Here is a 12239-nt window from a genome sequence, read left to right on the forward strand (position 1 = left end):
TCTTTTTATTTCCAATATTGCTTGGATTATATGTTAGCTTTACATTTGTTTAACCCATTTACTGTAATTGTCTCCTTGGCACCATTTTCATTGAAATCAAACAGTTTGTTATTGTTTTCCCCATGACACGTCAATTTTTCGCATTCCGAGGAAATATCGATTTTGCTTCGGGAAACAAACAGAAGGCTTCACTTTGTTGAGCCGAAATGAAAGTATTGCGCATTAACTAATTTATTTTCCATTTATACTGTAGATACATAGAGTTTTCCATTTATCATAACGACTGGCTCTCGTTTTAAAGCGTTTCAATAAGAGCTTGGATCATATTTCAGTCGGAAAGAAAATGAAAACTACGCTATGATGAAGAAAAACCTGTCAAACTCGGCTTTCTTGCTGGTTTTTATCGCATCTTTTAAACTCACAAAAGTTGAAAGCACAAAACCCGAGACTGTCGACCACGGTAAGCTTATGATGGTTTTATTACACTCTTTGATCGCCTAAAAGGGGAACAACAACTTGTGATTGCAGATAACGTAATATGGTTCCACGTCGGGAAATAAGGGAAATAATATGAGATGTTTTTAAAAAGCTTATTACAATTAAGTAATACTATTATAACAGGCACTGTTTATTTCAGTGCAGAGCACTGTTGAAACCGTCGTTTCACTCTAATGCAAGCTAAATTTGTTGAACTAGTGGAGATGATTGGCGAGACGTTTGATAAATTTACTTTACTTATATACCCTTACAAAAAGTATCAGCTCGTTTTTCCTTTTAAAAAGAACACCCCCCCTCTATCTAAGTTTGTCCCCCCCTCTATCTAGGTATGTTAAACTTACTTTTGCCAGTCTATATTACAGGTCAATGGACATGGGTTGATGGTAGCAAGATCAGCAATGCTCCAAATACATTCAATGCTTCTCACAAGTTTCCAGGCGCCCGTTATGGTGCTACTACCTGGAAAGACAGATCTGGTAATGTCTGGATGTTTGATGGTCATGGTCAGACCAAACCTCTCCAGGAACTCTGGCTGTTCAACACAAAGTCTAAGTCATGGTCCTTAGTTGATGATGGTGCGAAAAACATTTCCAGGCCCTCACCCTGTGTGCACTGTGCATCTTGCTTTTATCAAGACAAAGTTGTGGTGTTTGGTGGTGTGATTAAAAGAAAGGGGAAGTCTAAAGCATATACATGGATTTTGGATTTGAAGACAACATCCTGGACAGCACTTCAAGATGATAATCCCCCAGTTAGAGTTAAGCAGTCATACTGGTGTGATGCAAGCAAGGGCATTCTCTACATCTATGGAGGGGACAATGGTGCCAAAATTATTGATGATATGTGGAAATTCTCATTCAAGGACATGGCCTGGTCATCCATTACTTTCTCCAAGCTACCTACTTTTCCTGGCTCTCGGTTCTCTGCCACTGCCTGGGAAAATAATGGCACTTTGTACCTATTCGGAGGCCAGGGGGAACTCGGACTAATGTCTGATCTATGGGCATTTAATCCTTTAGATTCTTCCTGGACAAAAATCAAAGGAAGTGCAAATGCATCAGCAGCTGGTGTCTATAACTTGCCAGGTAATAATCTTCCTGGGAAGCCAAGCCTGCCAGGGTGTCGACGCGATGCTGCCTCATGGTCAGACAAGGATGGTAACTTGTGGATGTTTGGAGGAGGTGGTTGTGATAACACCACTGGCCGGGATCCTGGCTTCCTCTCAGACCTTTGGTTGTTTAACACCTCAACCAATCAGTGGTGTTGGGCTGGAGGTCTTCCTATAAGTGAAGGGATACCCACATTTGGTTTGAAAATGCAGACAAGACCCCAAAACCTTCCAGGACCCAGAGAGGCAGCTGTCCGCTTTACCCTGGATGAGAACCTGTGGTTGTTTGGGGGATCAGGCCATGATGTGAAAGGTAACGATGGGGTGCTAAATGACCTGTGGGTGTTCGGCAGCAGCTATGTACCACCCAGCACCGAAAAACCTCAGACTGACACCAAGAAGTTACCTGGAGACACCCTTGACATGTCATACGCAGAGAGGGTAGTTATTGCTTTGGTGATCTTGGCTGTTGTCATGGCTGGGATGCTTGCTATTTTTTATCGCAAGGAGTGTAATATTTGGTGCTGGAGACAGAGAAACCCTGCACCAAAGGTCAAGTATGAACAGATAAAGTCAGGAATACAAGTTCCTGATGTGTAGGTGTTGGCAGGGGGGGGGGGGGTGCAGACAATACACAGCTTTACAGATATTGTGAAACACTTCTAAGATATGGCAAATCTTCAATTAAAAAAACTGCTTCTTTTTAAGAAGAGGGGCTTAGGCAGGATTTGAAGGGGGAAAACAAGGACCAAGACTGTATTTGCTAAGCATCAGTTCAGTCATACATGCTGATAATGTGGGTATGCTTCCATGAGAAGCTGCTTAGAGCAGCCTAAATATTTATGTTAGAGCAGCAGACAGTATGAATAATATGTCATATTTGGCAGGAAGTGGTGTGACTCAATATAGCTTATAAAAAGGGTTTCTATTTTGTTTTTAGGTATGTTACCACACAATGTGTAAGCATTGTGTGATATTTCGAAGCATTGTATTTGAAGGTACCCATAAAACTTACAAAAAATCACACACATAGCTTACATTTTACCTTATTTACTATAAAAACTCCTACAAGAATAACACCTAGAGTTAACCAGGTGACAGTTGACAAGGGCAGGTTAAAATTAAGGCAAGTTGTCTCAAACAATTTAAAAATAATATGAAACGTTAGCAATCGATTATTGTAGCGGTCGTGTCAGACAGAATAAGATTATTCTCTGTAACTCGGGATAATCAAAGTTCATCAGAGTTGTCCCAGTTACTCTTTTATTGGCCCTGCAATAGGGCCATATAACAGTAGTTTCTTTGTCACTAAAATTTTTCACTAAATTGTTTTACAGTAAATACATTGTTTTTTAGTATTATTTTTTAAAGTTATGTTTGAGTTGTATAATAATCACATAATTTGTTGAATAGTATTTATAATAGTATATGATCTGTAAAATATACTTAAATTAAAATCAATTGCCATAAAAAAAGAAATGTGTGAATGCAATCATTAGATAGATTCACAGATTAAAACTGAATGACAAAATTTTCATATGAAAGTTGTTTTTTGGATGCTCACAAAGCTCTGTCCATCTCTCATTTTGCATTCAAAATCCAAGGATTTTAGACATGCACCCCATGTAACATGGGTGTTATCTTTCACGGAATACAACTTGCTTTGTACCTGGACATTCATCTCATGGCCTGTATTGAATTTCAGGGAAAGTACAATGTATGCACGGTCCTTGCTCTTAGATGAAGGCATACCCTGTGTTGAGAATAAACCCTCATAAACACTGCAGTTTTCATCTATCTTCTTCAGTTCTGCTTTCAAAGAGCCACCAGAGATAGCTGCCTCACTAGAAAAGAATAAGCTGATGTAAGTCGGGGAGTTCTTGAAAGGGCTTGTAGGGAGAAGTCTTTAAGAGGAGCATACCTGTCAACCCCAGACATTCTAAAGGCTTTGGATTTTTTTTTTGGGCGGGAAAGGGGTTGGGTATATTAATTTTTGAGGGGTAAGGTGGGTGAAAGCAGCTAAATTGCTTTCCTGCAATCATTGAGCCAATCAGCAGACATTTGCCATTCAGAAATCTCTTGTGCTCAATATAGGTTTCACATGCATGTTTAATAATGGTGCTTATTAACGGGGAATTATTATTTTTCATTACTGATAGAAAATAGGCAAAATGCTGATTTTCTATAGAAAGATTTTTCTTAATCAATAAAAATCACTAAAAAGCTGGAGTTGAGTGCTCCACACAGGAGAGTGGGAGAAGATGTCCAAATACTTGAGACACCTGCCTAATGCGGGAGAGTTAACAGGTATAGATAATCTAGAGGTAGAGATAATCCATGGATTTTAGCTTGGTCTGACGGGACAACAAGAAATTCCTCCCCTTATCACCGAACAAAGTCTAAGTTTCAATTTAGGCATTATACAAACAAACATACAATAAAGTTAATTCCTGAGCTCTGTCTGAACACAGGCTTCCCACCTGGGTCAGTGACGGATATCTAAGGACATGAATTCACGCAAATAAACATCTATGAGTTACTTCTTCATGCTCTATTCATTAAATAAACTTAGTTGGGATGTAAATGGATCCGTCTTTGGTGTTTTTTCTTTCCAAGAAGCTCAATTTTACAAGTTCAGAGCGATATAATTTTGTCTCGGATTTTAAGTCGATACTAAGTATTTTAATGAGACAAGGCTGGAAACTTTATTCTGACTACCTCAGCTTCAGCACGATTTTTTGTACAGCTATGGGGAGTACATGCAGACTGTTGACGTTTTTTTGTAGGTTTTTAGGCGGATTGCTTAAAAACTCGATTCGGAGATAGTTCCATATACAAAAATGGTAGAGGAATTTACACATGTACACATGTATTTATAAGAGAATATAACCTGTTTTTAGAGTGATTATTGGGTATGACATCAGCAGATGTTTCATATCTTATAAAATTAATTGTCCAGAGTTAAACACCAATAAAGAAACACACACCAATCATAAACTAATATTTTCAAACAACTGGAATAGCTTTGAGGCATTGTCTTTCATTAAAAATAATATTCTTTTCATTGATATCATCTTAAATAACCATATTTAGTTAGAACACATAAAGGAAATACAACACCAGGGAAATGTACAACATTGCAATTTAAAATTCATGATTAGTCGATCAAGTTTCTCCTTGTGTCAATCAAAAATGCCAAACTGTCAATTTGATATGTGATTGAGCTAAATTGGTCAACCAATCAGAAGAACGTTTAGTCTCAAAAAACATTAAATGAGTAGATCAAACATATAGATTAAAACAAGTGACAAACCAATTTACTGTGGACAGAGACTAATTACCATTATTTGTTTGCCTGTGGTGTGCCAAGAAATTTAAATTTGAAACGTTCCTTTCCACTTTGTTTGTAGTGTAGTATTGATATGTTTGCTTGCTAAATTTCATCTAGGATATTGTAGGACACAAAATAGAACAACTGCCTATAAACTAATAATAGAACACTTACGCCAAAGTCTGAGGTGGACGAAACTCTAGAACGACTTTGTACTTGGAGTCAACTTGTAACTTCAAGGTTCGAGTTTCTTTGAATCTTTCACCATCCACTTTGAAAAATACAGGCGATGAGTCTTCTGATCGAGTCAGAGACAATGATGTTTTAAAGGCTCGCTCCTCCGTCCTGGCGGAAGCCATTTTCAAGGCTAAACTGACGCGAGTAGTGGATACACACTCCAAACAAGCCTTCGACTGCTCTTTTTGCGCTATGGCTGTCTGGTGTCACGCTCTAACGTCACGCACTTCGTGTATTGATTATAACCACAGGTAGACCACTCTGTCATGTTTACAGATGATCAAACAAAATTTTCCATATTAATACTATTATAATACCAACCTAATTATGAAATATGATTTCGTAAAGTCGTAAGTTATACTGTTCATGAGGTCATAAATCAACAAAGCATATTATTAACTATGACCAAAGCGACAGAGCAAAAAAATGGCAAGTTTTCCCAAAATAAGTTCTGGTTAAGTCTGGTAAGCTTGAATTTTTGCATAGAGGTTCCTTATGTTATGTTAACCAACATATCAAAAAGCATTTTTTTCTAATGGATTTGTCTTTGAGATATGAGGCTTGAAGTGCAATTTTCAAATGTTCAAACTATGAATTCTCCTCGTTTTTAGGGAGAAGTTGGGCTCTGATCAGAAATTAAGCCAACTTTGCTCGCTTATATCTAAACTTCATATCTTTAAAATTTCTTTAAAATTTGGAATTAAGCTTTTGGTCAGAGGAACTGCTTTTCTGCGGAATCTTAAGCTTATATATTGAGAATTGGTGTGTTTGAGTTTGTACAGACGATAGCGTGCGCGCGCGTCGGAAAAAACCTTCGAATTTCGTTCTTTCACTTTATTCCTTTAAGGCCCTGTCACACTTACCTTTTTTCTCTTGCGACCTGTCTCGCAAAAAAATTGTTGCAGGTCGCACGCGCATTTGACGCATTTGCGTGTGGCACCCCCTTTGCAACTTGTTTTGCATTTCTCAAAGTCGCACGAAAAGTAGAACGCTCTTTTACTTTCTGCAACAAATTGTTTCAAGTCGCAGAAAAAACTTCACGTGTGACAGGGCGCGTGTGACCTGCAACAATTTTTTTGCGAGACAAGTTGCAGCCGAAAAATCTACTTGTGACAGGGCCTTTAGTCAGATTAGAAGTAAAGTTTTATTTTCCCTTTGCAATGCTAGAGGTATGGCTGGGCTGGGCTGGACTGGGCTTTGTTTATCCAGAACATTATTTTCAACTGCTATTTCGATATTTACGGAGGAGCTCCGCACTTGACGTGGTCTAGCGGCCTTTTATACAGCGGGTCTATCTACAAGTCTATCTACTTTTTTTGCACTGTGGTGCCAGCATGAGGCATCAATAGCCGCAGTTTGCCCTTTTAATTTTTTGATATTAATTTTGGGGCAGCAATTCATTGATCCCCATTGCACAAAGCGCGAGTGATTCCGCGGAGACTTTGCTCGGACCACAGGCTTCCCACCCGCGTCAGTGAAGGTTTCTAAGGGCATACGAATTCACGCAAATAAACATCTGAGTTACATCTTTATGCTCTATTCATGAAATAAACTTAGTTGGGATGTAAATGGATCCGTCTGTGGTGTGTTTTTTTCTTCCCAAGAAGCTCACTTTTGAGTTTAGAGCAATAGAACTTTGTCTCGTATTTTGAGTCGATACTAAGTATGTTAATGAGACAAGGCTGGCAACTTTATTCTGACTACCTCAGCTTCAGCGCGATTTTCTGCCGGATTTTAAGCAGTACGAAAACACTGACACTGGTGCAAGATTGGAGAGGGATGGAACTATCTCCGAATCAAGTTTTTAAGCAATCCGCGAGAAATGATTTTTTAGCTTTCCGTCGATGATCGGGACATAGCCGATCGGCTTTGCCCCATGATGCATCGGGGTCACGGTGCGACCACCACCTGGCTAATGCGTGTATCAGTGGCTTTTCCCAGGGGTCGACTCCCGGTGACCATGGGTGATATGCAATAACATTCAATCAAAGTGCTTAAAATCCCCCTGGTATTGGGCGATAAAAAAGTGACAAAATCCCTACTCCAAGGGAACAATTTAAGTTCCAAATAAGCTATATACAAGGAAATAGGAGTTAAAATTGTTTTGCAAAAAAATACACGTCAAACGTTTGTGAAATTTTCCAACAAGAAGCTCATAACGACGACTGTACGACTGAAGACTGAAAAAAGAAAATATTGGAGGAATTTGCGAAGATATTGATAGACGGTGGCTTCTTGTACCAAGGTGTGTACTAGGATGTTTAAATTATAACAGGAGCCTTAGAAACGCAAATATATGATTTTTCTATATGCATTAAATTTCGCGAGATCCAAGTTCGCGGTCTTTATTTTCCACGAGTAATTTTGAATTCGTGAAATTTTTTTGAAATTAATAGATACCTCTGACTGCGTAGCCCCCCATCCCCAGCAAATTCTGGCTACCCGCCTAAAATATAGATTTTTCGCTGGCAATGCCCCCATATTCATGGTGCGCGATTTCCGAGGTTTGCATTACGCGCGAGATTGAAAACAGCACGAAAATAAGAAACTGCTACAAGTATTACTGTAAAAATAAATTTCATGTGCGTCAAGCAAAAAAATTATGATAAAAGCGCAGGAAATAATAGGCTGACAATATATAATTTATGCTCGTTCAAACGTTTACCTTCTAAAAGCGTCCCGCCCATTGGAACAAGCAGTATTTACCCCCTAAGGTAAATACATGAAATAAGCGTCACCTTGAAATCCCCCCCCCCCCCTCGCCAATAAAAAAAATATTTTTATTTTAGATTTCAGGCCGCTAAAAAAAGGGACAAACATTTAAGGTATTTTTCTTCCTATGGGGGAACAGGCAATGAAGACAACAACGAAGATAGTATTCTTTTCATTTGAGATCGAAATCGTTAATATAAGCTTTATTAGAACATCTTTGGATAAAATATACAATGTATTTACATTAAGAAATATAGCAATTTTAAAACAATCAAATATTGTCAAATTTTTCTTGGTGTGTGGCATGTGGGCGGGTGCTTCTAGTACTAATGCGTATGATTACGAATAAGAAATATATATTTAACTATATTTTTTCATTTATATATATTCAGTATAAAATCTATCCTATTGCCAAGTGGATATTTAATCTTTGGCTTATTACTATACAGGCAACTTGAGAAGTGGGGCAGAGCTCCCTAGCCCAAGAAAAGGGTCCAGGATTGAGTGTAGTGGTGTACTAAGATAATGTCATAACTGGGGGGCTTGTGCCCCACCCTCCCCTCTTCCCCTGTTTTAAGTTGCATTCATATCCTAAGCAACACTTTGCATATGCAGAGCAGTTACCTCCCCACCTCCCCCCACACTAGTACCATCAAGCAATACCCCTTGCAGCCAGATACGGCCACGATACAACCCATAATGCATTAGCTGTATCAAAGGCTGTACAACAAAGCAACCCCCAACAATCACTATGGCGGCAATCCCTGGACGCTTGGAGTAATCCAGGAAAAAGTAAGCCACTCTGCCACTAGCTAGCCAAACAATGATTGTTGTAAAAAAATAAATAAGCCCATAAATTGTTGAGTAAACTACGTGGAAAATTCGGACTGGAACATTATGGATCATGGAATCTAGGATCATGATGACAGCATTGATGAGATGTGAGTTGATATTGAGGTAGCCAATTAGACCAATAGTGGCCTGGCGGCCAAACTTCTGATGAAGGAGCCCCCAATATCCCACTGATACAATAACTGAATTTACAGCACAGACATTAAACAACAGCCACATCAACTTATATAATTTTGGCATATATCCATCTGGAGTAAAGGTTTCATCTTCAGCTGCACCAGGGGTGGATATTCCTTCCTCGCCACTTTGTGACACAATGCCAGCGTGATCTGACAGGTTAAGCCTTGTTTTCACATATTTTATTGTGGTGAGGATTGCCGCGAGGTTGAGGTAAAGTGTGAGTGTAATCAGGCCCCAGAAAGTGAATGCGAAGCTGTACCAGCGTTTGAAGAACAAGCGATCCACAATGACATCAACAGAAATGTAAAGTGCAAGGAGCCAGCGATATGCCAGGTACGCCCCAGTGGGCATCCACTGAAAAAGAAGCATGGATGACCAAAGCTTTTGAAATGAATTTCATGGTTCAAACCTATACCCACTCCTTTTGATGCGCAACTAGCTGATTCGTGACATTTTATAAATGAATACTAACCTTCCAACTATGATTATAGCCTACTGAGTCTCACAGAGCTTTCCCATCCTTGGGACCCCAAGGGTGTAGGGCAGGGGATACCCCTAAGGATGAGCTTTCCCTAATTTACGTCTTACCATAATGATTTGATTTACCAGGGGCACAGGCACACACCGACATTTCATTTTCCTGGTCTTTTGGGGGTCGCTTATTGGAGTGGGGTGCTTTTTTGGGAGGGAGTGATTTCATTTTGGCAAAAAGTATCAGCCGAGAGAGGGCATTTGGAGAAAAAGAGAGGTTGAAAGGTTTCAGAGGTTGTGATTATCATTAAAAAATTGGATTTAAGTTAAGTCAGTAGAAATTTTACATACCTTGGATGAAGTGAATGTATGCAGGTCTGGGTGGGATGGAAGTACATTGCGGATGCGAAACTCTTCTTGTATTGACATCTCTTAGCACATCAAGTCTGTGACAAATCCACAAATAGCAGCATATACTTTAGCTGTAAGGCTTCCTTTATCCCAATTAAACCATGTATGCAGGGTAGTACCCACAACCCCCTTTTCCTTTTCACAACAAGCTCTGGACGCCCTGAGGGATAGCAGATATTAAAAGATGGAAGTCTTCTATGCAGCATTCCTTGGTAAGGGGAATATGTTGACTGTGGTGGGTAGGGCAAGCTGTATACAGGGTCGTAGCTAGCATGGGAGCAGGGGGGGCTGTCCCCCTGGTAGTGGAGGAATCTTATAAAAAAAAAAAAAAACAGGTGCATACACAGGAGGCCATAAAGTTGGTCATTCCGTATTAAGGAATCTTCCAATCCTATGATTTTTCCATACACCTATGACTGCCCACCCCCCTCCCCCCACCCCCTTAGCCAATCCTGGGTATTCGCCTGAGACATCCCCCTAAAGCAAATAAAAGAAACATCTGAGGCTTGCCCCCCCCCCTCCCCCCGGACAAAATGTTCTAGCTACACCCTTGGCATATATGTTTCATGGTGTTTTATCAGAGAAATCCCGGCGAGTTCGCTTTTGTGGCAGCCATCTTGGATTAATCGCGATGAGTGCAAAGGTATAATTCAGGTTTTTCTTTGCTTAAAAAACATTAAAGCGTCTACATGCGGGCTATCGATGTCGCAAATAAGTCGTGGGCCCTCGCCTTTGTCACAATACTTTGACATTTAGTTTCCGCAGGGAAACTGGTTTCCGCTAGCATGCACATGCAGCTAACAGGGAAAATGGTAAACAGCGTGAGTGCGATCAGCCATGAAAACATTCCTTTCCTAGTTGATTTAAGAGGATAAAATCAATGGTACCAAATCACATCAGTAATCTTTTGTCTTTACGTAAAAGAGCACTTAGTGACGCTAGGACTAAATCATAAGTTTGTGATAAACGAAACAAAGAAATGAACGGTTTTAGAGGGTTTTAGCCGATATCGAAGGTGCTAAACTCACCAGATACAATTTACATAAGTATGTTGCGTTCGCTTTCATTATTTTCTTACCAAAGAGATAGGCAGCTTGGCATGGAGAAAAGGAAAAATAACATCGGAAGAATGTCATATGATAAACCCCCCGACACCCGACAACAGGAATAAACATACTCTGGCAAACACTGTTGAAACGGGCTTACTGTGGTAAACATTACCGTTAGTTTTCAGTTCCTAAAAATGGCGGACGCGGGAAGGAGGAGAGCTGTATGTTATCTGCAAGTGAGTGATCTCTCTACTGCTAGGATGAATGAGACAGGGCCATAGGTAAGCCAAAAAAATAGTATCAGCAGACTGTGGATACGCTTAAAAAGAGCGGATATGTTTTTAGCCTTCTTCACATAGTTTCACGTCTAATGAAATAGGAAAAAGGCTAAACCAAATCGAATATAAAGTAAACATCGCTTATTTATTATTTTTTTAAAAGATACAATGGAAGACAATAATAGCCCGGGGGAGGGGCCTAGGCTTTGATTTGAAACAGGCCCAACAGCAGAAGCTGGTTAACGCTGTTTGTCGCGGATTTGGAGTTTGGAGATGAGTGAACAAAAGAAAAGAACACCAAATGCAAGTGCACGCTGGCATGTGAAATTCTCACGCGTGATGATCTCCTCACCCCGAGGGCTTAAGAAAGTACGGTCAAACGGACATAAGGCGCACGCGCGTAACCAGAATTGGCTAGGGGGGGGGGGGGGGGGGGGTTGCACGGTCATAGATTCCATATATGGAAAAATCATAGTCAGAAGGTCCGCTGTTTGGTCACCCCCCCTGTGTATGCATCTGAATCCCTCCCCACAGGCTGAAACCGAGAAAACCCGGGGGGGGGGGGGGGGTTCTTCAAGGTAAAAGTGATAGGGATGCTCGTCGGAAAATTCGAAAAATACCCCTAAAAATACCTGCACGACCAAAAATTGCTACCCTAAACAATACCTAAAAATCCAATTTCTAAGAGAAAATCCTATTTTTTTTTTGCTCGGATACCACTTAAAGAATACCTGAGGCCCGATTTTGACCCCTAAAAAATACGACGAGCATCCCTATCAAGCCGACATTAGAAGAACCCCCCCTAGGCGAGAAAGGATACACAGAAGGATACAGCCTTTTTTGTATAAGAACGTCCATCCTGAGATTCCACAAAATTTTGAGGAAATGTAGAGAAAATGCACCGGCTTAGATGGCAGCAAAATATATATTTTTTTGTTTGATGATTGGGAGAGAGGAGTGTGCACCCCCTGACGCGACTGTCTCAGGTATCGAAAACCAATTAATTAACCAAGCACTCCCCAAGCTACATTCTTATAGGGGTTTTCAGAGATTTCATTACAAGGCCCGTCGGATACAATGCCGATCATATTACCGTTGATCTCATGTTTCTC

The 12239-nt window shown here is 40.2% G+C and overlaps 3 protein-coding genes across 4 annotated transcripts; 1 reads left to right on the top strand and 2 right to left on the bottom strand.

The window, feature by feature from the left end:
* Positions 1 to 162: 162 nt before the first annotated feature.
* LOC5511860 (tip elongation aberrant protein 1) lies at positions 163 to 3081 on the top strand. The gene is made up of 2 exons (XM_001632220.3): positions 163 to 460; positions 861 to 3081. The coding sequence occupies exons 1-2, from the start codon at positions 358 to 360 to the stop codon at positions 2204 to 2206; spliced, it is 1449 nt and encodes a 482-aa protein (XP_001632270.2). The 5' UTR covers positions 163 to 357; the 3' UTR covers positions 2207 to 3081.
* LOC5511859 (CB1 cannabinoid receptor-interacting protein 1) lies at positions 2641 to 5392 on the bottom strand. The gene is made up of 2 exons (XM_001632174.3): positions 5112 to 5392; positions 2641 to 3450 (listed from the first exon to the last, which is right to left on the bottom strand). Exons 1-2 carry the CDS (start codon positions 5294 to 5296, stop codon positions 3141 to 3143), a joined length of 495 nt encoding a protein of 164 aa, XP_001632224.2. The 5' UTR covers positions 5297 to 5392; the 3' UTR covers positions 2641 to 3140.
* A 2655-nt stretch (positions 5393 to 8047) lies between these two features.
* LOC5511858 (protein rolling stone) lies at positions 8048 to 11148 on the bottom strand. 2 transcript variants are annotated; one of them, XM_048729714.1, is made up of 3 exons: positions 11022 to 11148; positions 9741 to 9835; positions 8048 to 9272 (listed from the first exon to the last, which is right to left on the bottom strand). In XM_048729714.1, the coding sequence occupies exons 2-3, from the start codon at positions 9816 to 9818 to the stop codon at positions 8478 to 8480; spliced, it is 873 nt and encodes a 290-aa protein (XP_048585671.1). In that variant the 5' UTR covers positions 9819 to 9835; positions 11022 to 11148; the 3' UTR covers positions 8048 to 8477. The 2 variants fall into 2 exon arrangements, with proteins under 2 accessions (XP_048585671.1, XP_001632223.2); XM_001632173.3 differs by lacking the exon at positions 11022 to 11148 and adding an exon at positions 10879 to 11007.
* Between the last annotated feature and the right edge of the window lie 1091 nt (positions 11149 to 12239).

This window comes from Nematostella vectensis, chromosome 7, assembly GCF_932526225.1.
Source record: "Nematostella vectensis chromosome 7, jaNemVect1.1, whole genome shotgun sequence".
In the NCBI taxonomy this organism is placed as follows: domain Eukaryota; kingdom Metazoa; phylum Cnidaria; class Anthozoa; order Actiniaria; family Edwardsiidae; genus Nematostella; species Nematostella vectensis.